We start from the raw sequence: 25330 nt of genomic DNA, 5'->3' as shown, positions 1-25330 counted from the left end.
ATGTTTGCAATCATCCACCGTCCTCCACACCAGCGCGACTTAATAACGTCGACGCCCAATTCTGCCAAAACGAAAGTCAAAGATGACTAGTCAACTTTCTCTTCTGCGGACCGCCAGAAAGGCTGCTGTCTCCGGCTGACCGAGAAGTCGACGGGGGGACGCTGCAGGTGATCAGACCTTCTGTCAGCACCCATCAAGCCGGTAAACCGTTTTAACCCGGGACATCATCGACACAAGACACGGGTCAGTAAGATTGGTTCAGATGTTCCAGTTGTCGGACGTTTCGTCTCGCATTAGCGTTGCATGTTTGTGGTTTGTGATGCGATCAAAGCGACGTAGGACAGTTATTTCGCCACCTCGTTTATTTTGAGTATTAAAACGCATGAATTGTTACACGGCGTTTTAATAAAACGTCACTTTACACACAAACACACACTATTCAGTAAATTTGCTTTATTAAATCAGGCTCTATAAAACAGGAAGTGACTCCACAGCAGCAGGGTTGTGATTGGCTGGCAGCCTTTTGACAAAGATATTTTATTATTAACAAGATGGATCACTTCGTTTTAAAAAAATTAAAATAAAAAATTCATTAAAAAAATCTAATCTACAAAGTATTTCATCCTTCTCTCTGCTCACTGACAATGAGATAAAAATAGAAGGATTTATATTTTGTCACTATCATTTTGCAGTCTTATCATTTTGCAGCATAAAAATCGATTCAGACTGGCACATTGTGACAAAGTTAGGCGCTGTGGTTCCTAATTTGGTTTCATTTTGAGAAAGTCAAGCATATTTCCGAGAAGATGGTTACTTTTTATCACTCTGCCCCTCATTTTGTATAGGCCAGGGCCTCTCTGACTGTTGCCTGCTGCCTCATGACTCTATTTCCAATTAAATGAAACCTCAAAACCGAAAGTGAATAGTGTTTATTGGCTGAAAGAAGTTAGTGCATTACTTGTATTCCTTGTGTGCAGAGTCCACTGAAATGTGAAGATGAAGTGTTCAGACTGTGGTCACAGTGTTGGGAAGAAAGCCAAGTTCTGCAGCGAGTGTGGTAAAAGGCTGTCAGTTGCAACCAAACACACGCAGGGTAAGTAAATTTATCAGAATGTTGATTCATTATTCCGTATTTAATTGTTGATTGCACTGTGGGATGTATTTAATAAATTAATGAGTACAACTGAGAGCAACATAGAAAATCCAAACTGTGTCTGTAGAGTTGATGGTTTGTTAAATCTGTTTTGATAGTTTTAATAGATTTATGGTACATCCTGCAAACCAGCTCTTTGATTAAATTTACATCTAAAATAGGAATAGGACTTGGTTTTGACATGGTGCTTTTTGTTCAGCAAGTTGTGGAAGTGACACACAGGAGCCTCAGATGACTTGTGTTGAAATGAAGTTTAATGATATCAGGCAAAGTGATACAGCAACAGTTCATCCAGCATAAATTCTGATGAGACTTTCTTACCGAGAGGTTTATGAGGCAAATGGAAGGTTACTGGTGTGTGTCAACCATATATGGCGACAGCCAGTCTGTCTTTCCCCGATCCCAACGAGAAGATGCTAACCTTGGACCCAAAAGAATCATCTAGCCTGTTTGTCCCTTCAGCTTTGCTTTATCTCTGGAAGAATGGGAAACAAGATATGGTCACTGAGAGCTCAGAAGCTCCTTCAAGACACTTAATGAGAGTGTGCAGTTTAAATCACTTCAGACGTCATTTGGCCGAATTTCTATGCATTTTAGATGAAACCAGTGAGCCCAAATCTTTGGTAGCAGAAGATACAAGAGAGAAATCAGAAATCAACCCAGCGTTGGACAACAATAAATCTGTATCACCCAAAAGGCCAAATGATTTTGACGTCAGCATGCAAAAGAAGAAGGTAGGTGTGCTTTTGCTTTGTTAATTATGGCTATTAATATCATGTTTTTCATGTTTTACAAATTGTACCCTCGGCCACAACAGCGCCTGACATTTCCACCTCCCTTGGTAGAGTTAAGAAGGTATACTATGATTGGCTGCTATGTTTAATGGTAAAAGAGAGATTTCCCGTCACCAGTTACTCTAAAAATCAGGAGAAAAAAGGATGAATTGTTTGGAAATATACAGTAATGTTTCTTTTCTTTATGGCTTTTGTAGAAAAAAAGGAAGAAGGGCAAAAATAAGAAAGATGACTCCTCCATGATGGATCCAAAGAGTCAGTCTAATCCATCTCAGAAAGAGTCAGTAAGGAAGAGACGTGAGTCGTCTAGCAGTGAAGATTCCAAAGATGCCATGGATGAGGGGCCAGACTCGGTCCAAGATGAGGCGTCGCACACCGAGAGCCTGGACAGTTCTATGGCATCTACGCCGGGAGCTGAGCCATCTGAACACACAACGGGAGCAGTGAGAGACCAGACCACAGACAGAGAAGAAGCTTCAGACAGGCCTGGAGAAAGTGGGAAGGACAAACCGAACTCCCCTGGGGATCAGATAGTCAAAACAGCCCCAAGTGACACTCCGACTGAACGGCCCATAGAGGAGAGCAAGAGCGTCATGTCCCCGACTGATGAGGGCAAAAAGTCAAAGAGTGCCAACAAGAACAACACAAGAGAATCTGTTCTGGACCACAACGCCAACATGGAGTCCAACGGAAAGCAGCAAGGAAAGACCAACCAGACGGGGAAGAACAAGTCGAAGCAGAAGACAACCGAGCAAAAGATGGTTTTTGGGCCTCAACCACCAATACAGGTGACACTGATTAATGTGCACGAAGCGCGAAAAGTGCAGGTTGGTTTAAGGAGGGGAAGTCATGGTGCTGCTCTTCAATGTTCCACCTCCAGGCCCAGAACATTGGCTCCAGTGTGGACCCAGAGGGTCCAGGAGAGTGTGCCGAGGTTCAGGACTCTGGAGACAAACAAGAATCAGATGTAGCCCAAATACCCGCTGACATTCCTGCTGCGCCTCCACCAAAGAGGTGACGTAGTTCTGCCAGTTGTAACCCCCACCCTTCTTTTCCCGACATTATCACTTTGACGTTTGTCTGTGGTTGGTTCTGCTCTCCAGGTCCAGGAGTAGCAGGACGATTGATGCAGCGAACAGGTTCACGGTGTGCTTCCACGCAGTTCTATCAAAGGATTTCAAAATCGATTCGGATCAAGATCAGATCTTTGTCAGGGCCGGACCACCCCTTGGCACATGGAAGGAAAATATAGCTGAGCTGTCCGTGACCAGGTACTAGCAGGGTTATGGGAGAATTTAAGTATGACACAGATTTGCGTTTTCATGAAGAGTCGTCGGTGCTTTCATTAGTATTCTGATACATAGATTTTGATACGGGTCCACTTTGTGGGTGCTGTTTAAATATGTGAATCCATTCTTTTCCCCCGCAGAGACCTCGGAGAACACGGTTTCCTCGTAGAAGGCAGCCTGCCAGCATGTAAAAAACAAGCGACAATGATATCCATACCGTACAAATACGTTGTCTACAAGGCAAAGAAAAACAAATACGAATATGAGTTTATATACAAACAAGATTCTACAGACATTACTAACAGATGCCTGTTCGTCAAGGAAACCCTCCTGGATTCCAACGGTAACTAGAGTTTTACACTCTCCAGCTGTATTAATCGTATATTACCATTAATACGATGAGGCCTTTTCTTGCGTTTCTTTGTAAAGGTGACTGGCATCAGTACGATGACATCATCTGTGTGCAGCCAACCAAAGTGCAACAGTTTACAAAATCAGTGAAATTTTTTTTTGGGTCGGAACAAAGGGAAGGTCTGATAAAAGGGAGGCAGATCGCAGGAAATGTGATGCTGGAGACCATTTTTGAACTTCTTAAAAGCTGGACTGATGTCAACTTGAAAAACTTTTGGCTCCAGCTGAAGCAGTTCTTTGAGGTCTATTCAAAACCATTTGTGTATGAGGAAAAACCAAAGAGATGGCTGTCCTTAGACTACGGAGAAGACAATGTAAGTGCCGCAAAATTGGCCGAGTTTCTAGGCTGTGCAGGGACACACAGGTAAATGAACAGATTCTTTCTTTTTCCAGGTGAAGAACATGCTGAAGGAGCTCATGGTGCATGGGTTGCTTCCTCAGCAGGAGCATGGAGGACTTGTGTACGGGTTGGACCCCCTCAGAGCCGCTGTGGTCATGTTGAGTGTGTGTCAGGGTTACAGTATCGGACTGAAAGACGCTGAATGTTTTCGCCTCTGCGCTGCACTCTGCCTGCCCCAAATGACGAAGGAAGATTTCACAAACTATTGGGCCGATTTTTCACAAGAGGTGCCTTTTCTCAGAGGGTATGTTTTAGTTTTTTTATTTCCCCCCCACAAATACCAAAATACAGTATTCGTGACTCAAGTATAGAGTCTTGCTGTGTGTCTTTGCTGCTCAAAGAGTTAACTTTGCTCCAGTTTGTCAGAAAAATTGGCCTCGCTGATAAATGCTGTGAAAAAAACCGGAAACCCCAACTGGATTCTGGTCCTGCCTTTGAGGCACATCCTCAATGGAACCATCAAGCCCTTTGAAGAACCTGACCCTGTAAAGATCAAATATGGCCCCAACTGGGCAGGTCTGGAAGGCCTTGAGGTCGGGACCTTCAGAAACATGAACAGTCAGCAGAAACAGTAAGCCACCCCAGGTCTTTGCCTCATTGGCCCCTTTTCCACCCACATTTCAAAGTTCTGAAAAATATATTCAAATCAGGCTGAGTGTATGCTAACAAACAGCCCCTCCAGGCTCCTACCACTCTACCAACTAGTACCGAGCCTTTTCATCTGAGCTGCCAGTTCTTTGAAAATTTTGGGTAGATGATGAAAGATAAAGGGGCATTTATATTCACATAACTCCCATCATGATGTTTTGCCATACAAAGACGTGTAATTGTTCTGATCTTTGCTTTTACCTTTCGATACTCACCACTAGTACAACTATCTAATATTTTCTTAACCTAAAATCCATTCAGGATTCCAGTTATCATTTGCTGTATGTCATATTTGTGCAGGGCAATGGTGAATGCACTGAAAAGTCGCAGCTACCTGATCAAGATGGATCCCATACTGGTGCGTTCCTGCCTGTATCTGATCTCACTCGACGAACTGGTGGAGTGTGCTGGGCAGGTCAACGTGGAGCTCTTGGACATGCTTGTCGTCGTTTTCAATAACACTCCGACGGAAATTAGCTCACACTCAGTAACGGTAAAAGGGAGCTGGGGTCTGAAAATGATGTCTTTTGTCATTTAAAATGGAGATTGAAAACTGGGATTTCTGTTTTACAGACAGTATCTGCTGTTCTTGAACACATCCACGGGCGTCTTGTTGAGGACAAATACAGGTGGTTTCTCCTTTCCAATATTTTCCTTCTGAAATTTTTTGCATTAGACATTGGGAAGCTTTGGGGTTGTTTGAAGTTTTGGGGCTATTTACGTTTAGAGCTTTAACCCACTGAGCCCTTAGGGTTTTCCTGGAAGAAACCTGCCCAAAGCGCCCCCTGCCGACAGGGGCTGAAAACAAGACATTAATTTGTCTTTGTCTTTTATTCCCAGCTGCTTCACAGGGGCATACAGGCAATCCTGCCTCACAATGATCGTGAAACTTTTGGACAAACTCTGCAAAGGGGTGAAACCTGAATCTTATACCCAGAACTACCCAGATGTTCCTCTAATATGTATGAACATATTGGCATTAGTGACAGACTTTGTTCACCGAAATGCACCAAAGGTTTGTGACAAATGTGTTGGAACAGAAAATGTCAATGTTTCTGTCAGTTTAACTGGTTTCAGATACCGTATTATCTGATATTCTCAGAGTCCTGAGGGGAAGGCAGAGCAACAGAATGTAAATGACTGTGTCTCCCAAGCAAAGTCCATCATTAGAAATTGGATGGCCCGCTCCTTCAAACAGAATTTGCTGAGCAAGGGTTTTTTTTCCTCGGCGTCGGCAGATGTTGAGGTGAGCAGCTTTCTGTCAATACACAAATATAAATCCAACAGTTTTTAACAGAAAATGGCTCTTTTGCAAGATACAATTATGGAACAACATCATCTCCATCTGCTTCGCTCATGAAGAATACACCAAAAGCTGGAGAGAGACGTTCTCAAAGGAGTTTAAGGGCATATACCAAAGAGTATGTAGCACGCTTTTCACACCTCCACCACCTCCAAATCTGAAATGTTGACTGGATTTTTTTGTTTTTATGTATCAGGAATCTGCTCGCAAACAAATTGAATATTACTGCTCAGGGATAGAGAGTCTTGAAAATTCAGCTCCATGTGTTGCTGCCATCATTGAGATGTGTGCTCTTGAGGCTGTTCCATCCTTGTGCCAGGTAGGGCCGGGAACAAAAACACGAAAGTGCGCAGTAACGTGTATCGCCATCACATGTTTTGCTTCCTGTTCCTCCCACGCAGAACAAGAATGAAGGACAAATCTTGGAGAGGATTAAAGTAAACTGGAAGTTTGTGGGACTCATCTCAGCGATCATTGAGAAGTCCTGGCCCAGCGAAACCCCTCACCATGATGACGGAATGGTTCTTCAGCACCTCCTCTCCTGGACTGCTGCCAAACACATTTTCCAGCTATACGGTAAAAAGGAAGTTACAAGTGACAAGTTTTTATGTGGGACACCGTTTACAAGCGGGCGACGTTGTCATTTCAGGCGCTGAAAAGAACGTGCTTGCGAAGCTCTCCGAGGAAGCCAAAAAAAAAATGGACGCAGCCATTTCAGCCCTTGTGGCCATCAGCGATGATGTGGCCGATGGAAACATCAAGATTGCCCTGCTGAACGTGATTTTGGAGAAGAAAGAGGCTTACCTGGATCTCCTGAAGATCGGTAATAATCATTGTAGAAGGAGGACTGATGTGGTGGCTGGGTCCTGACGGCCGTTTAAAAATCCACAGCTGCAGATTGCTTCCCTGGGATCGAACGCTACCAGAACAAGGACAAAATGAAAAGGTTGATGGAGTGCCGTCAGACTGAAGTGAAAGCAGTGTACCACGAGAAGGAGCTGTTCAACATCCTGTTAACAATGACTCTCAAGCTGGAGGATTACATGACAGGTACGTCCCAAACACACCAGTTCCTCCCAATTGGAACCTACATGGATTTATCATTTCTGTTTTATCTCTGTGATAGTTAGCGTGGATGAAATGGTAGAACGACAGCAGGTCGTCATCGAGTCCAAGTGCTTGAGGGATTTCATGGAGGTTCATCAGGTCGACCATTTACCCACTGATAACACTGGAGTGGTCACCTATTTCCAATTGGATAGAAAAATCAGAGACATGGCAAAGGATCTGTACACTTTGCAGGACAGCCATCTGTTCAATGTGTGCTGGGAGAAAGTAGCTAAACAAGTAGCCGCAGAAGAAATGAAGGCCAACAATTCTGAGGATGAGGAATTGGCAACAGGAAACAGGACGGCAACATCAAAAAAGATACGCAAAAGGATTTTCCAGCCAGCGTATTCTATGTATCAAAGTATCTATGAGCTTCTAAAAGGAGGCCAAATAAAGCTGAAAGACATAAACCAGCTGTTTGGCACCTTTAAGGGCAACTATGAAGGGCTCACTCGGGAACTACTCATCATGAATAGAATCGAAGAAAAGAGTGACGAACAGTGGATTCACAGCAGGGTCCAACAGATCGAGCAGTACCACGAACTTCACCTCGCTGTGGCCTCGGCTGAAATGATCATGATGGTGAAAGAGACGCTTTGCCTCCAGGGAGACTTCAGGGTCCTGGAGACGCTGAGAGAAGTCGTAAGGATTTGCACCTCTGAAAATATTACACTTTTTAGTTTATGAAAGATAATAGATAGAAGGTGAAACGCAGAGAAGAGTCGGGGATGGTAAATTCCCCCTTAAGTGATGTGCGATGAAGATGATAACGCCGGATTTCTTTATCCTCCTTCAGAATCACGTGGACTTTCAGAATGAGCAGCTCAATCGGATCGACAACAATTTGATGAAGGCGAAAAAGATTTTGGTTGACATCAACGAGCCCCGCAGACTGTGTCTAGAAGAGCTGGGACTCAGGAGGCATTTTGTAAAATGGGTGAAGGACGCTCTCGAAGGTAGGCGTCGACATTATCGGCTCTGTTTCCATCCCCAGGTATCTGATGGAGCACTCCTCTAATATTCAGAATGAATGAAGGGATGTAGTAGAAAAACATTAATTTCGTTAATTTTGGAGTATTTTATGACCAACAGCAACATCTACTTGCTCAAATGTTTAAATTTTATGTATACAAGTTTTTTTTTACCTCAGAATTAGGCATATTTAGTATCCCTTCCATATGCCAGTAGCATGAAAAGGCAGTGTTTTCCTTTCAGACATCAATGAGTTGAAGGTTTTCGTCGACCTGGCCTCCATCTCTGCTGGAGAGAACGACATGGATGTGGATCGCGTTGCGTGCTTCCACGATGCCGTCCTCGGGTACTCCTCCATGCTGTACGAGCTCAAACCAGATTCTGATTTTCATGTCTTCCAAGAGGTGGTCAAGAAGCTCTGGAGAGCTTTGGAAAACGATCCAAATCTTCCCAAAAAACTGGTAAGATGAGGTCACGTTTAAGTGCAACACTGTATGCTTGTGTCTCACTGTTGCCAAGAGACAGAAATACTTAAGGGGTGCTTTTCTTTTCTAAGCGGGACACGGCTCGCCATTTGGAATGGCTGAAGACCGTCAAAGACAGCCATGGGTCGGTGGAGCTCTCGTCTCTCTCTTTAGCATCGGCCATCAACAATAAGGGCATTTACCTGATCAGTGCACCGAGGGAGAAACGGGTACATCATAAATCATCACGTTGGCCATGCAGCCCAGAGGTCATGGTTAAGGTTAAAAAAATAATTGCATTGCTTTTGCTTCCTTTTTATTCCAGGTGAGCCTCGACACTGTCCTGAAGCTGCAGATTCTGGAGGAGAATGACGAGGGTCAGCAGATGCGCTGCTACTCTCTGGAGGACCTACGAGAGCTGCAAAACAAACTCATGCTCATGTCCGGGAAAGGGGATCAAGGCCAAAATGAAGTTGATCACTTCGCAGAGGTGTGTTTCTCATAGTGTCATCTTTTTCCTCAATAAGTGTGACTACAAACAATTCAAGTGATTTTTTCCCCCTTCTGTAGCTGTATACTTTGCACACTTAAATCATTGAATTTGCTCCACATTTTTTTAGGTTTTTGATGGAGTGCAAAGACTTTGTGAGACCTTCATTACCCTCTACACTGCGGGGAATCCGCTGGTCCAACACTGGGAAGCACGAATCCGCTGCTGCTTGAACAGCCAAGAACCCAGCATCGTGATGGACTTCCACTTGGATAATGTTGACAGTGTTGTTTTGGAGGGCAGCATAGACACACAGCTGACAGAGCTCTGCAGGAAAATGGAGAAGGGTTTGAAGGATTGGGCGGGTTTTGTAAGAGAACAGAGGTTACAGTATTACTACCTGAACTGCTACACAGCTGAACAGATCGTATACTTGTGCAGCAAACTCAGTCAGCAGAATGTGAGCGACGTAGAGGACCAAGTTCTCATGATGTTGTCCCTCGTAAAGCCGGACTGCACAGCTTCAGACTTGAGACAGGTCAAGCACACCCTCCAGTATGAGCTTCTTACTAAGCCTGAAGAAGAAAATGACGTTGTTGAACCAGAAAATGATTTGGATCCTTGTGTGGATTCAGCTGTGCAGAAATTTGATCAGATATGGGATGCTTACATGGCAGACATGAAGAATTTCCTGCCTCACATTCTTGATATAAAAAGTTTGGGAAGACTTTTGCAATTACTGGCTGACAAAGCCAGTGAAAGTGATGTTACAGTGGGATTGGTAAATAGGCAGCTTCCCAAAGGCCTGGTCCCTGGAAACCCAAACCTCATTGTTTGCCCCCACAGTGACATCTTGACAGCATGCCTTTCCATTTATATGAGCAGCGAAGATCAACCCCTGCCCACGTACGACGAGGTTCTCCTTTGCACCCCCTCCACACCATACGAGCAGGTGGAGATATTCCTCCGACGGTGCCTCAGCACAGGCTACAAGGGTCAGAAGATATACTCTCTGCTGTTCGGAGACCTGCTCACTTATGACGTCAGCTCCAAGGTTGAGAAATTTTTCCAGCAGATGAAAATGCAGAGCAGGAAAGACTACAGGCTTGTGATCATCTGCAGCACAGAAAGAGAGCACAGCTACATTCCTTCTGCCTTCAGCCAGAACAGAGTCCACGTGATTCCACAGGAGTCGGTGGAGAGGCTCCGGCAGTACCTCCACAGACACTTTGTTGTCCCACAAAACCGGAGCAGCGCTGCAGCTGCATTCAAAGACAGACTGTGCGTTGGGGTCGTCTCATCACAGAGGGCTGGCGTTGGTGCGTGCACCAGTACTTTTTGTCAGACTTGAAATTTGCACTAAGCTAAATTTTTCTCACTCTAGACTATTCTTATTTGCTATAACAGGAAAATCTCTCTACATCAAGAGGCTGTACGAAAGGCTGAAACATTCTGCCAAGTCTTCAGTGTTGAAGTGCATTCGCTTGATTAACCCCGTCATCGATGAGGATGATGTGCTCCGGTCTTTACTGACCACCCCCACGTGGACAGAACCCGTGTTGTTCCATTTTGACGTCACGTCCTCGGTAAGTTTTAATCCCGCTGACGAGGGTCTTCGTACCTCTGTTATGATTGCCGAGGTAGCGCATGTCATGCTTCCTCGATGTTCATTGAATCTAATGTAGCGCCGGTTCATAATAATTTGAAGGTTCGGAAGGGTCTCCATGAGTTTCTCTTTAAACTCTTGATTCTGCGCTACTTGATGGATTCTGAGGGGAAGATGTGGAAGTGCCGCGATAACCAGCTGTATCTCATAGAGGTTTTACAGCCGACTGTCAAGGCAGAGAGAAATCCTTCGAGCCAGGCAAGTTCAAACTATTGTGGACACGCCTAATGCCTCGGTTCATCTAAAACCACCGTTCATGCTCTCATCTCTTTTTCCCTGATAGGCTCAAACTGGGAAGATCTTCTTTAACATGTTTCCATTTATTTTCTGCCGACCACCCAATGAAGTGGTAAACCATGAAATGGGGAAACGGGACGACCTCACAGATGGAAATGGCGATGACCCGTTAATGGATGACCAGATATTTAGGAGTGAGGCTTTTCAGCGGCCTTATCAGTACCTCCAGCGGTTTCATAACCACTGTGACCTTGATTCCTTCAGGTTTAAAGGTGTTGAAGGGTCCCATGTGGAATGTCTACAGATATTTCTCCTGTACTGTGGAGTTTCGGACCCATCTTGGGCCGAGCTAAGAAATTTTGTGTGGTTCCTGAACCATCAGCTGAGGGACTGCGAGACATCCGTGTTTTGTAATCCTGCAGTTACTGGAGACCTGCTGACTGGATTTAAAACCTTTGTGGTGGACTTTATGATTCTGATGGCTAAAGACTTTGCCACTCCGTCACTGAGCATCTCCGATCAGAGCCCTGGCAGGCTGTCTCTGAATCTGACTGGAATGCGAGATGAAGACCTGGCTCCCTTTCAGATCAGAAAGAGATGGGAAACTGAACTGCACCCCTACATTTTCTTCAACGACGACCACGAGTCCATGACCTTTATTGGTTTTCATCTTCAGCCCAATGGACAGAATTATGTTGATGCCATTGATCCTTCATCTCAAAGGGTGATAAAAAAGAACATCATGACAATACAGCTGTATGAAAACCTGAAGCTCCAGGGAGTCCCTTTCAACATTGACTTTGATGGCCTTCAAAGAGGGGAGAAAATAGAGCGACTCTGCCGCGTCCTTGGAATCCAGTGGCCGACGGACCCCGACGAAACGTACGAGCTCACGACTGACAACATTCTGAAGATGCTCGCGATTCATATGCGATTCAGATGTGGCATCCCTGTCATCATCATGGGAGAGACGGGCTGTGGAAAGACAAGGCTCATTAAGTTCCTTTGTGAACTGCAGAGAAGTGGAGTGGCCACTGACAACATGAAACTGGTGAAAGTTCATGGTGGAACAACTTCTGAGATGATTTACTCCAAAGTCAGGGAAGCTGAATGCATGGCAATCATCAACAATCAAGACTACAACTTTGACTCTGTGCTCTTCTTTGATGAGGCCAACACTACTGAGGCCATCAGCAGCATTAAAGAGGTCCTCTGTGATAAGACCATCAGGGGAGAGAGCTTCACACAGGACAACAGGTTGCAAATTATCGCAGCGTGCAACCCTTATCGAAAACATAAAGATGAGATGATTCAGAGGTTAGAGTCCGCAGGCCTCGGATACAGAGTTCGAGCTGACAAGACAGACGAAAAGCTCGGTTCCATCCCTCTCCGCCAGTTGGTCTATCGAGTCCAGGCGCTGCCGCCCAGCATGATACCTCTGGTGTGGGACTTTGGACAGTTGAATGATCAGACAGAGAAAATATACATCCAGCAGATTGTACAACGGGTAGCCCAAAGCAACGCGATCGATCGGGTTCATATCAAAATGATCACCGAAGTGCTTTCGGCATCGCAGAAATACATGCGGCAGAGGTGCGATGAATGCAGCTTTGTCAGCCTGAGAGACGTGGAGCGTTGCATGCAGTGTTTCGTTTGGTTTATTGAGCATCATGTCAAGTTGTTTGCAGAACTTGAAGAATATAATAGAAGACAAAATGCAGAGAATAATGACAGATGCCAGAGACAACCCAGTGTCAGAGATCCTGTGGTTTGGTCCCTAGTGATGTCCATAGGTGTCTGCTACCATGCCTGCCTGGAATATAAGGAGAAATACAGACAGATTGTCAGCAAAAGCCTACCACAGGGATATAACCAAGCTAAGGTCATGCAGGAAATCTCCCTCATGCAGGATTTACTATTGAGTGGCGTGCCAATGGGGAATACTATTGCAAGAAATAGCGCCCTGAAAGAGAACGTCTTCATGATGGTTCTCTGCATTGAGCTGAGAATCCCCCTCTTCCTGGTTGGGAAACCCGGAAGTTCCAAATCTCTCTCCAAGACTCTTGTAGCAGATGCGATGCAGGGCCAGGCGGCGCATTCTGACCTCTACAAAATGCTGAAACAGGTCGATTTGGTGTCCTTCCAGTGTAGCCCTCACTCGACCCCCGAAGGAATCATTAATATATTCAAGCAATGCGGACGCTTCCAGAAAGGAAAGAACCTGGCCGAGTACACCAGAGTGGTGGTCCTCGATGAGATTGGCTTAGCCGAGGATTCTCCCAAGATGCCGCTTAAAACGCTTCACCCGCTGTTGGAGGAAGGATGCATCGACGATGACCCGCTCCCGCACAAAAAGGTGGGATTCATTGGTATCTCCAACTGGGCTTTGGATCCTGCCAAGATGAACAGAGGCATTTTTGTCTCCCGTGGCGACCCTGATGAGAAGGAGCTCATTGAGACTGCCAAAGGCATATGCAGGTCGGACGGGATGATTTTGGAGAAGATCAGGGATTTTTTCCAACCGCTTGCAAGAGCTTACTTGAAAATCTGCAGAGGGGAAGGAAAAGGGTTCTTTGGTTTGCGTGACTATTACAGCTTAATAAAGATGATTTTTGCAGTGGCCAAATCCTCTCAGAGGAAGCCCACTTCAGAGGAAACTGTGAAGGCAGTCCTGAGAAATTTCAGTGGCAAGCAAAGCGTGGACACAGTTGCCGTTTTTACCACATGGCTGCCAGTCGCACCAAGCCTCGAAAATATCAACGCCATCGAGTTTGTGCGGGAAAACATCCAGGGAGCCGGACATGATGAAGAATGCCGATACCTGCTGGTGCTGACGAGGAATTGTGCAGCCTTAAAGATTCTTCAGCAGACGGTCTTTTCTGAAAACTGTCTGCCGGAAATCATCTTTGGATCTAGTTTCCCAAAAGACCAAGAGTATACCCAAATCTGCCGCAACATCAACAGAGTGAAGATCTGCATGGAGACCGGTCAGACTGTTGTGCTTCTGAACTTGCAGAATCTCTACGAAAGTCTCTATGATGCCCTGAACCAGTACTACGTCTGCTTAGGAGACCAGAAATATGTGGATCTCGGACTGGGGAGCCACCGTGTGAAATGCCGGGTGCACAGGAACTTCCGGCTCATTGTTATTGAGGAGAGGGACGTGGTTTACAAGCAGTTTCCCATTCCTCTCATCAACAGGCTGGAGAAACATTACCTCGATATCCACACCGTTCTGAAAACTGAACAGAAGAGGATGGTGGAAGAGTTGGAGAAATGGGTGGCTCTTTTTGTGTCCGTCAATGGTCAAAACACTACCGTGACCTACAGGTACCAGCAGGCGGACGTCTTCATCGGCTACCACTCGGACATGTGCGCTTCGGTTGTACTTCAGGTCATCGAGAAGCACAAGGACATCGGGGACGAAGCTGATCACGACAGGAGGGTTCTGGATGAGGCAAAACTCCTAATGCTCAAGTGTGCGACCCCAGACTCGGTTGTGCGACTGGACTGCACGGACCTTCCCAGAGTGGAGAGCGAACATCTGGCCACGGTCTACTTTCAGGAGCAGAGCAGCAGCTGCTTGGCTGACTTCATTGTTTCTCAGATGAGGCAGGACAACATGTGCAGCTCCACCTTCACAGAGGTAACCCTCAACTTATCACACAGCACCAGCTTCTACCGCCGACCGAGGCAAGCCGGAGAACTCAAACGCTGTCCTCTATTTGTACAGGTGACAACGTTCTCAAGACTCCTGACAGTGTCTGAGCTGGAACCACTGAAGGAGATGGCGAAGGGTGTGGAGCTTCTCTCGCTGCAGCAGTTTGAAACTGAGCACTCCTTCCTGAAGAAGATCAGGTTAGTTGATTGAGCAGAGAAATTTAAAGTAAAAACTCCTGAAACAGTAAAATAAAATAGATTAGTTCCTCTTTTGAACTCACATTTTCCCATGGAATTTAATGGCCGATGCAGGCGTTGGCCTGTTGGTGGCAGTTTGAGGTTTGAATTAGAGCGTCCAGCAAGCGGGTCTGTAGACCTTAAGAAAGGTTGAAACATTCCCCCAAACTTAAAACCAAATCCCATTTTTAGGACCTTTCTCACATCTGGAAAAGCCGGCGACACCAATAGGCCCTGCAACAAGATCCTCATTATCCAGTGTGATTTTGACGAAGCTTCCGATAGCACCAAGCTCATCATATCCGCCAAGTAGGTCCAACGTTTCCACCCTGTTGGCATGCTCACCTGCTCGGTTGTGCCCCATTGAGCTTTGCTCCTCTCCTCAGACATTCATCGTTCAATGAAATCAACAAGTTGACTCAGCAGAACACGGGAAGCAGAGTCTTTGTCTACTTCATCACCCGACTGCCACGAATGGAAGGCGGCACTTCCTACAATGGCTTTCATGGAGGTGAGAGCACAAAAGAAAGAGTCTGCCGTGGCAAAAGAAGGACGATTTTAAACATGTGTGCGTCCACAGGCGTTTGGAGAGCCGCTCACATAGACGACCTCCGCCGATCCAAAGACATGGTGTCAGACATTAAAGCGCTGCAGAACATGACAATCAGTCAGATGTTTGAAAGCATGATGAGTTCAGCTGAAGGTAATTAAACAACTGTGCTTAGATACAAGCGCTATGCTATTAAAGGTAATTGTAGAGGTGAACCCTATCGTTTCTGTAGCCATGGAGATTGAGTCCATGTACACTGAGGAGCAGGAGGAAGTGGACCCAGAGGAAATTGTGAGCCCGCAAATTAGAGAAAATAAGCATATTTAGTTGAAATCTGCTTAATGCTTAGTGCAGCTGTTTGATTGTGCCCCACAGGCTGTGGACACCACTGCATTGGTGCGCAGCTGTGTGCAGAGCGCCGCTGGGATGCTGAGGGACCAGGGCGACAGCGGCCTCCGCAGCGCGCAGAGGGTTGAGATTCTGTTGACGCTCCTCTGCGACCACGACGAAATAAAAGGTGACACAATGGCGACGCCAGCGCCTCGTTTGGCTGCCGGCAGATTCGTTCGACAGCGTCTCATGTCCAACTCTCTACAGCTGAATTCCTGCAAACCGTGAAAGCGCATCTTCACTCAATGCTGCGGACTCTGGAGAGCAACACCATGGAGCGCAACTGGGTCATCAAGGAGGCTTCAAACTTTGACGCTTTGCAAGAAGGAGGAACTTTTAGGTAGCGTCTCCTCATGCTTCCTTAAAGAGTCTCACATTTTGGAGGGATTTTTTAACCTTTTTGGGACTTTGTGACAGGCACACCTTATGGAAGCGTGTCCAGACAGTGGTTGTTCCGCTCTTGGCTCAGCTGGTTTCAGTCGTGGACCGTGACCAGAACTTGGACATCCTGTTTGATGAGGACAGTAATGAGCCTGTCAAGAGACTGTGGTTAGATATTTTCAGCAACGATAAGCTGTTGGAAATCCCACACTTAACTCCGGACCACAGGTCAGTGCTTGTAATTTTGTAGCGTTGAACGGGCCCCTTCGCTGCTGGTTTTTCCCCTAATTGGAGCTCTTTCTTGCCCCCTGTTGTCTCGCAGCAGTGACAGAAAAACACTCCTCGTTCAAAACTCCATTTTACAAAACAAGATGAGCTGCAGCCTGCCCTTCAGCTGGAGGATCAGGAACTACCTGGAGGAACTCTGGGTCCTCGCGCTCCAACAGGAAGGTAAACAACCGCCTCTGGGTGTTCTCTGGGCGTTACTGTGGGCATTTTCACATGAATGCATGTGCACGCCAGGCCGCACGCAGCAGGACTTTGAAGAGCTGTTTTGGAAGACGCCACTCGGGCGATACGTCCGCAAAGCAAATCTGGAGATGCAGGTGGAATTTTATCAACGCTACCTGCAGGACTTTGTCTGCATGACGATGAACGTGACTTGTCGTGAACACCATGAGGTCATTTTTCTGTAGAAATTGACATTTTCAGTTTCACCTTAATGACATTGTGACTTGGGTCCTAATGGGAGTTCTTTTGGCTTCTGCAGCTCTTCTACAACGCCTTGTGTTGTTGCGTCGATGAGCTGCGACTGCAGCTCCATGTCACCAGTCCAGTGATATCTTTTACGTGGGTTCACGCTGCTTATCACCACTACAAGAACCGAATGCAGAACCTTTCCAGAATGATTTGTATTGAGCCCCAGGTGCTCCCACACCTTCTGAGGAATCAGAATGTCACCACCGGAAGCGAACTGGTGAGTCTTGGAGGAAAACAACGCTGTCTCGGGTTACTTTGACAGCTCTTTGATTGAAATGAGAAGATTTGATGTGGGGCTGACCTTCTCCCCTCGAAGGTTCTGGACGTGTATGCTGCTTTGGCCTGCGTGGAGTGCCTGGAGCCGAGACAGCTGGATACAGATGAGCAAAGGCAAGCCTGGCTACAAATGGTCAAAAAACTCCAAGTTCCCATTGAGCTGGTTTGCTCAGAGGAAAGTCTGAGAAACTATGGAGAGAAGAGCCAGACCATTGTCCGCAACGTCCAGTAAGCTGAAGACACTGAAGTGCTCCACCTTGACATTTGGGTTATACTCACTGATCATGTTTTCTTTCCACCATCAGAGCTGGGTGGAGTCGGATATTTTCTCTGTCTCTGTTTGTGGAGAATGTTCTGTTGGGCATCGACAAGGTGGAGAAGAAGCTGACACCTGTAGTTTTGGAACACACCAGACAACTTGGCCAGGTAAGCCCTGACCTGCAGACCTGGTGTTTGTCTTCAGGGGAACAATTCCGATGACCTGTCCTCTTTGTTTTGTACGTCATATTCTTTGTCCTGGCGAAGATATTGGAAAAAAACTCTGATCTTAAAACCCACCAAGCGTTCCAGCAGGTCATCGCTCTGCTCAAAATCTGCAAGGAAAAGGCTGTGGACTGCCTCTTCAGGTAAAAGGTCTCCTCAGAAGGTCATGAGTTGTGGTTTTCTCTGCCTTGGCTCTTCACGTGATGCTTTCTGCAGGTTTGGATCCGGGCTGTGTTCCATTTGCATTGGAGACCCCCAGGACCCCCTGTGTCTGCCGTGTGACCACATCTACTGTCAGGCATGTCTCAAACAGTGGCTGTGTCCCGGCCAGATGTTCTGTCCACTCTGCACGCAGCCGGTCAACGACGACTTCCAGATTGTTCCCTCCGAAGATGTCCGGTCAGTGACTCACAGTAGAACGCCCGAGTCATGGTGAAGTTCCGCTGAGATGGGATGTTTGCTTTAATGTTGCTCCTGCAGGGTTCTTGTCAACCAACACGCCCGGTTCAGGAAGCAGTGCAACGCTTTCTTCATTGACCTGGTGACCAGCGTGTGTTTCAAGGACAACTCTCCGCCCTGTTCTGATGTCATCCGCCATTTATTGTCCTTTCTCATTGTGGAGGCGAAGAGCGTGCCCCTCCTCCAAGGCAGGACTCCTATTTAACCACTTTTCTTGTGGGTTACTCGCCAGATCTCACTAAAAAGTCCCATTTTCTTCGGGCAGGCAAATGCAAAACGCTTACCAAGATGCTTTCACCTTTCGACGACTCTGTGGATAAAAACCCAGTGGTTCGCTCGGTAGTGCTCAAACTCCTGCTGAAGTACAGGTGAGGCGCTGGTCCTGCTGTAAATCTTGCTCACTTCTTTTCGACGGCTTCACTCGTGCCTGTCCTTCTCTGAAGCTTCGATGAGGTCCAGGGGTATCTGCAGCAGCATCTGTCGCACATCGAGCAGAGTAACATCCTGGAGAAGACGGACAAAACTGAGCTGTACCTGCTGTACATCAACTGCCTGGAGGTGCACATGCATTAAAAGCCTTCCTTTGTTCAGCGGAGCTTATGTAAACTCTAAATCGCGTACCTTTCGTTTAGGATTCCATGTACGAAAGGTTCCAATTCAGATCAGCAGATGCGCGGCAGGTTTGTCTGCAGGATGAAAGTTTCTTCCTGATGAACTACCTGGAGACGCAGTCTGCAGAGACGGCCACCGTGGCCTATCTGCAGCAGGTGGCCAGAGTTCGCATGGACCTGGACATGGCTGCTCGCCTCATTGTGGAAAACGTCAAACCCTCTGGTGTGTTCTTTTGCTGATATTTACACTGGAGTTTATTGAGAAGCTGGCCTGGAGTTGGACAGAAAGCTCATTTACAGACGTTTTCATTTTATTCTCATCATAAGCACAAAACACGAGTCCGAATGGGATCAAGGCATTTCTGGACAGCGTTGAGGCCTTGTGTAGGAGGAGCGGGAACGAGTGGTACCGCGTCTACCTGATCCGGAAGGTTGGCAGCCAGTGTGGAGTGGATTTTGTCTCCAAGCTTCTGAAAGTGGATGCCGTACAGTGGCTCTTCCCTCAGGAAGTTCTCCAAAAGGTTCAGTCGCTGTGACATTATTCAACTTTAGCTTCCATGTCAGGGCAGGGCTGTATTCTGAAAGGACCCGTAGCTCTGAGGCACTAATCACGCGTTTTCTGTCATGTCTAGAGTAACGACCCCACCAGGATAGACCAGTATCTTGTGTGTGGGGAGCAGTACCAGACGATCAGAAACGCTGTGGCCGAGGCAGTAATGAAGGGCATCATGGAGGGGCTGGATCAGACCTGCGAGGTAAATTTTCTGCCCCTCTTTTTCTTTTGTTTTATTTGAACATTGTTAGTTAAGGGAGTCTGTCTGCCTCTATCACGTTTAGTTGGCTTAAACCTCTCTTGTTCTGACCGATGTTGCTTCTGTTTTTTTTTTACATCTGTCTCTTATCACCTTCCCAGAGCTGTGCATGTTTGCCTCAGCAGACAACAGTTTACCTTTTGCTAGCACTGCACCGAGAAGTCACCGCGCTCTTCCGAGACGCCAACGATAGCTTCAGTCTGAAGCAGGAAGTAGGTCTTAACGTCTCAACAAAAATAGATTTCAGCTTTAATCTAACACGGGCGTTTTTATTCTCTGTTCAGCTGTTGGAAGCTCTGCTGGCCTTCATCCAAACCTCCACGTTTCTCACCAACCCAGCGGTGAAAGCCTTCGCTGAGGCTCTGGTCAGAAATCAAATCGGGCCTTTGCGTGCTCGTCCTGGAGCGTCCACCTCTCATTACGTGTTGGTGGACTTGACCATTCACCTTGCTGCTGTTTTACTCTGTGGACACCAGGGGGTCCTCGCTCCCCTGCAGCAGCTCGCACACACGCCCGCTAACATGCAGGTACGGGCTGTTGCGAGGACACAGGACTTTTCATTCTCAGAAATAAACTGATTGTTATTATATGTGGATGCAGAAAGCCTTCCTACCCAGCATGCCTGATGACATGCAAGCCGCCGCTCGAGAAGCACTCGGACACCTCCAGTGGTACCGTAAGTCAACGACTTTAAAACACGTCCACATCAACATTAGATTTACTCATTTTTGATATTTTCATATCACAGATTGTCCAAACGGTCACCCCATCGCCATTGGAGAGGTATGACTTCTGATAGAATTCCCTTTTAAACGGTCATAAGTCAAATGTATGTCACAAAGACATTGTAAAAACAAGCTCTTCATCCAGATGGACTAGAAAATCTAAAATAATAACACTAAGTGAGGCAGTACCTCTGAGAATAAAAATGTCATGTGCAGTCAGATTTCATTGCCTTTGGACCTCTCGCCCTTTCCTTTACCAGTGTGGCCAACCCATGGAAAGAAGCCGATGTTTGGACTGTGGTGCCGCGATTGGAGGAACTGATCACCGGCCTTTGGAGGGATTTCATGTGGTTAACCTGGAGTAAATCCCTTTTAATATCTAGACGAATCTGTTAATTTTAGTCTATATTTTTTAATGGGATTAACTGTCTCGCACAGAGGTGACCGCACTCAAACAGGCCATGTCCTCGGAGACCCCAGCCGCAGGAACAATGCAGACATGCTGGACACCAAGAGCCTCTCCCCTGTTCCCTTTACTGTCATCCGCATGCTGACTCACATGGCTCTGCTGCTCGGCGCTAGGAGCCACCATCAGGTGATTAAAAGGTGGAGTTTGAATGGCGTGGTCGGCCTAGTTAGTGGCTAATCCTGGTTCTTTTTTAGTCTGTGTCAGCCATCATCAAGCCAGTGGTCCCTGACCCAGGTGCGTTTCTGCATGCCCACCTGAAAAAGGATCTGCAGCATCTCATCAGGTGTCTGGGAAAGGGGACAGACGACACCATCAGCACGGTGCACCTTCTCATCAACAGCCTTCTGGATCCCCACACACAACAACGTTGTAAGAAAAAAAACTCATTTTTGGCTTGTTTCATGTCAGACGACAAGTAATTAGAATCTGTTTCACGTCTCTATGTATGGCCTCTGCCGAGTCTGCAGATGGTGCCCTCTAGTGGTAGAATCATGCTTGTGTTAGTAAATCACTTCAGTGCGGGATCAGTTTAAGTGAAGGTGATGACAAAACGGATTAAATGTAGCCAGATTTAAGTAGGTTCCACTGTCAAACATGCCTGCTCTCCCCCTGCAGGGCCCGCTCCTTTTGACAATCTGCTGTCCACTAAAGTGTATCGAAATGGCTGGGAGATGGAAATCAACAACAGCATCATCGCACCTCAACTGAAGGTAGAATAAAAGAGATTTATTTTAAAAACGTGACAGGAGCAACGCTTCTCCAGCTGTCATCTCCTCAACAGCACCTGGACAGACAGCTGAAGGAGGTGAACGCCTTAATCCGGGCGGACTCCCGCGTGTCGGCCAGTCCAGTCATGATGCTCTTGGGAGGAGATCCTCGCCTGTTCTTGGCCTCAGTTCCCAAGGATTCACTGATCCACTGTTCTACCGTGTGGAGCTGCAGGGAGAAGATCTCCCTGCAGAGTCTCACCCACATTGTAGAGCTGAATGGTGGGAAAGACAGCGTCCCCGTGCTCTGGACTTTCCTGCATAAGGTGAGCGCAGACGCATCATAGCTTAGTGTTGCAGGTTTCAGAGTAGTTGCATTAGAACTGAACAATTTGGCTTCCTCCTGAATGGACGCTGAATCTGTGTCTCCCAACAACAACCAAACCTGGTGGACATTTAGGAAGCGGAGCTGCGGCTGGTGAAGCACCTCCCCGACATCCTGGCCCTCCAGAGAAATCTGGTCAAAAGGTTTCAGAATGTGGCCGTGCAGACTGGTACCATCAGAGAGTTTCTCAACACTCAGAACGCAGGTAGGGAAACTGTCTCCAGCGGCAACCGCGGCTCTCTGTTCTCTGGGAAACGGTCGGCAACGGACGGGAATATGTCTCGTGCTCGTACGTGACGGCTTTTTATTTCCTTCGTGCGCGCAGATGGTCTGAAAGCCTGGTACAAGAAACACATCGGGATCTTCCTGACAACCTGGAATCAGCTCCGCGTCTCTCTGGCGACCAACGGTAAATAACAGCGACTGTGCATCAGCGCCGTCCAACAGCGCCAACTGAAAGAGAGTTTGCGTTCTTTTATCGTGTAGGTGAGATTAAGATCCCGGCTGAGTACTGCCAGAGCGACATGGACCACAGCAGTGACTTTAGCTTCCTGTTGCCACGGCGACAGGGGCCCGGGCTGTGCTCCACAGCACTCATCAGCTACCTCATCTCCCTGCACAACAACATGGTGTACTGCATGGATAAACACATGGGCGAGGAGACCAGGTGGGGGCGCTCAAGCCTTATTTTTCCGGCGCGTCCGCTTCTTCTGCCCCAGACTAGAAGGATTTGACTTTTCCCTGCTCTCCTCCTGCAGCTACAGAGTGAGCCCGGTGGACCTGACCGACCTGCACGTGATCCGCTACGAGCTGGAGCGCGACCTGATGCCCCTGATTCTGTCCAACACCCAGTACAGCATTGAGAGGGGTCAGGAGTCGCTACTGGAGTACGACTTAGCCAAGATCCAGCAGCAGCTCGTCTCCCGCTTCTTACTGGGCAAACCTCTCATCATCCTGCAGGTGAGTGGAGGAACAAAGTCCAGCAGCTTTACTGGGCTGGACTGAATACATGATTCATCATCTCCTTTTTACCCCCCCCCGCCCCACACACACAGGGGATTCCAACGCTAGTTAACAGGTATGACCGCAATTATGAAGTCATCCTGAGGGACCTCAAATCCAAAGTGCAGCAGGTACGTGGGAGCATCATCTGTCGCGTGGGGCTTTTATTTCATCCTCCTGAGCTTCTAAACGCGTCTGCCCCCTGCAGGAGCCCCTCCAGATGCGCACCATGCTGGCCGTGGCTGCCGAGCTGCAGTCCTACAGTGAGGTGTGCGAGGCCCTGTCCACGCTGGAGGTGGCCCTGGGCTTCCTCTCCATGACTAGTGAGGAGCCTCACATGCAGCTGTCCACCTATCTGGAGGAGGTGCTGCAGATGGGGACCCAGATGCCTCCTCACATCCTGAAGGTCAGTGTTTGCCAGGCGCCGGTTGTCCGTGGGGTTTTCAGGTTGTCGTAAATGAGACGCCGCCTCTGTTCTTGGCCCGCAGGCTCTGAGCATGTGCTGCCTGAAGCACTGCGCCGCCCTGTGGCAGCTGCTTTCCTCGCTGAAGTCGGAAAACATGCTGCAGCTCAAGAGAGTAAGGCATCGCCGCGCTCCTTAACCTGTGTGACAGGACCGATGTTGCCGCTGACATTATTTCTCCTCGTCTCCGTTGTTCAGGATCCATTTCCAGGGGTCTCGGAGCTCTACAAACAGGCCTTAGGCGAGGAGGAACACAGGCTCCTGACGGCCTTTTTTTCTAAGAACAGCGCTGAAGGTTTCCTGCTGGAGATGCACGAGTTCCTGGTGCTCGTCCTTAAAAATCCGAACGCAGAGGACACCTTCAAGCCCGAGTGGAGGTAAATAAAGCTGAAGAAGTATTAAGTGAAAAAGAGGACAATGTTGTATGCGATGCCAATTTGCTAACCTTCCTGGGCCGCTAGCTTAATGTTCAAACTTTGTGTCTTTCAGCCTTGCGGTCACACTCTTCTCTTACATGGAGCGCAAAGACCTGGACGTTTCCCCCGAGATGGAGGAGTTCCCCGAGGAGCTCCTCTTGGCTCATTACGTGGAAGCCTGGAAGTTCATCGTTGCCTTCAAACAGGAGCGTCAGAGACAGTGAAGAGATCGGCTCCAAAACGGGCAGAAATTTCCAATCATGACAATCGTGTTCCTCCAATCAGGACCTTTACACTCCAGATGTGCATTTACCCTCATCATGATGGAACCAAGGTTTTTCTTTTCTTAGTGTTGACAAGTGTCAATATACGCAATCCAGTTTACACTTAATATTTTGATATCGCAGATGAAGAAATAATGTCCTACTCAGGTCTTGGCCAATCACGCTGAGGATGTGAAGTGTTTTTTTTTGGCATTGCCTTTCTTATTTTTTATGAAGCTGATGAAAATTCCTCAAATCTGTCTCTTATGTACTGTTGCTCAAATATTCGCAAGTTCGGCCTGTTCTTTTTGTTCTGCTAATAAAACGACAGCTGTTTCTATAAAGTGTGTCTGTTTTATTTCATGTTCAACTGAAATCGGAGACAAGGTTCCCCTTGATCTACAGTCGGAGGCGGTTTTCATTTGTAACCCGTCGAGGAGACTTTAGAATTCCAAACTTTTCTGTTTGTTGCATAACTCCTAACCGGGATGCAGGTACGTTCCTGAGGCCTGGAAAACTTCCTGGTAGCAGCCGAGCAAATCCCGATCCCGATCCCACAAGGACGGAACTGAGATGCAACAAGTGTCTCCTCGCTCATTAGCCGCTAGCCCAAATGGGACAACACGGCATACGGTCCTTCCAAACGGGTCAGGAGCCGGTTCTACACAAGCCTCAGTGAACAAGCTCAATCATTTCCCTTCCACTTCCGTGGGCTTCAAAACCAGCCGGACAGCGACACAAAGGGAGGAGGGCAAATGGGGCAAATTCCTCCCTCCGCCCCATGTTTGTTCCCCCCTCTGGGTCCTGATGAAGAGGAACCGGGCCAAAACAACTGCGTGGCGGGGGCTCATATTCGAAGCTGGTGCTGTGGGTAGGGAAGCTGGAAAAGTCCAACTGGAGGATGAATAACCTTTGTTATTGCATCCTTTGTGGGATGCAGAGTCATGTGACCTGCAGAAGGTTCCTCTTACAAAAGAACCCAAATAGCAGGAAGTGTGTGTGTGTGTGTGTGTGTGTGTGTGTGTGTATAGCAGTGAGGAGCTCAGGAAGGATAGATGGATGGACAGTCAGAACAGGCCCTCTAACAGACAGATATTTATCTGGTTTGACCTTGAGCGGAGGGCGTGTCCAGGATCTCAGGTCGCCAAGGCGATGTGGCGAGTGAGAGACTGTGGGCACGTGTGAATTCCGTGAGCTCATTTTGCTCGTTTCTCCTTCAAATGCAAGGAAGGAAGCAGCTCCACCGTGTTGCTCGATTAAATACTGTATGTGAGGAGAAAACACAATTACTGCTTGAGTGGGAACAAACCAGGTGGGAAACTGGGAACCAGCACGTTTCCCAACA

At 47.4% G+C, this 25330-nt stretch overlaps 1 protein-coding gene across 1 annotated transcript; it reads left to right on the top strand.

Moving 5' to 3' along the window:
- rnf213a (ring finger protein 213a) lies at positions 1-24329 on the top strand. Its single transcript, XM_057014201.1, has 67 exons — positions 1-243; positions 978-1093; positions 1751-1887; positions 2145-2735; positions 2828-2961; positions 3051-3218; positions 3377-3579; positions 3666-3961; positions 4041-4291; positions 4406-4618; positions 4996-5188; positions 5269-5324; positions 5536-5710; positions 5798-5941; positions 6012-6116; positions 6195-6317; positions 6400-6574; positions 6648-6821; positions 6890-7048; positions 7125-7750; positions 7905-8064; positions 8324-8541; positions 8637-8774; positions 8870-9034; positions 9165-10353; positions 10442-10620; positions 10743-10898; positions 10984-14583; positions 14671-14795; positions 15027-15143; positions 15221-15345; positions 15415-15537; positions 15617-15675; positions 15760-15901; positions 15982-16114; positions 16192-16383; positions 16478-16605; positions 16678-16835; positions 16925-17131; positions 17231-17418; positions 17496-17616; positions 17716-17816; positions 17890-18072; positions 18154-18320; positions 18398-18500; positions 18576-18690; positions 18765-18966; positions 19071-19264; positions 19376-19498; positions 19657-19767; positions 19840-20082; positions 20156-20231; positions 20304-20338; positions 20541-20641; positions 20719-20875; positions 20944-21118; positions 21365-21459; positions 21531-21782; positions 21917-22046; positions 22167-22250; positions 22328-22508; positions 22600-22801; positions 22897-22974; positions 23052-23249; positions 23332-23421; positions 23505-23683; positions 23796-24329. Exons 2-67 carry the CDS (start codon positions 997-999, stop codon positions 23944-23946), a joined length of 15369 nt encoding a protein of 5122 aa, XP_056870181.1. The 5' UTR covers positions 1-243; positions 978-996; the 3' UTR covers positions 23947-24329.
- Positions 24330-25330: the final 1001 nt, after the last annotated feature.

The sequence above is a fragment of the Takifugu flavidus genome, chromosome 18 (genome assembly GCF_003711565.1).
Source record: "Takifugu flavidus isolate HTHZ2018 chromosome 18, ASM371156v2, whole genome shotgun sequence".
Classification (NCBI taxonomy): Eukaryota; Metazoa; Chordata; class Actinopteri; order Tetraodontiformes; family Tetraodontidae; genus Takifugu; species Takifugu flavidus.
The sequence above is the reverse complement of the archived record's forward strand: the minus strand, read 5'-3'. Positions and strand labels throughout refer to the sequence as shown.

Bases quoted from the DNA above. Each gene is read 5' to 3' on its own strand.
- rnf213a (XM_057014201.1), top strand. From the start codon at position 997: ATGAAGTGTTCAGACTGTGGTCACAGTGTTGGGAAGAAAGCCAAGTTC. The intron at 9,035-9,164 runs GTGTGTTTCTCA...ACATTTTTTTAG, and splicing joins AAGTTGATCACTTCGCAGAG to GTTTTTGATGGAGTGCAAAG. The intron at 16,836-16,924 runs GTCATTTTTCTG...TGGCTTCTGCAG, and splicing joins CTTGTCGTGAACACCATGAG to CTCTTCTACAACGCCTTGTG.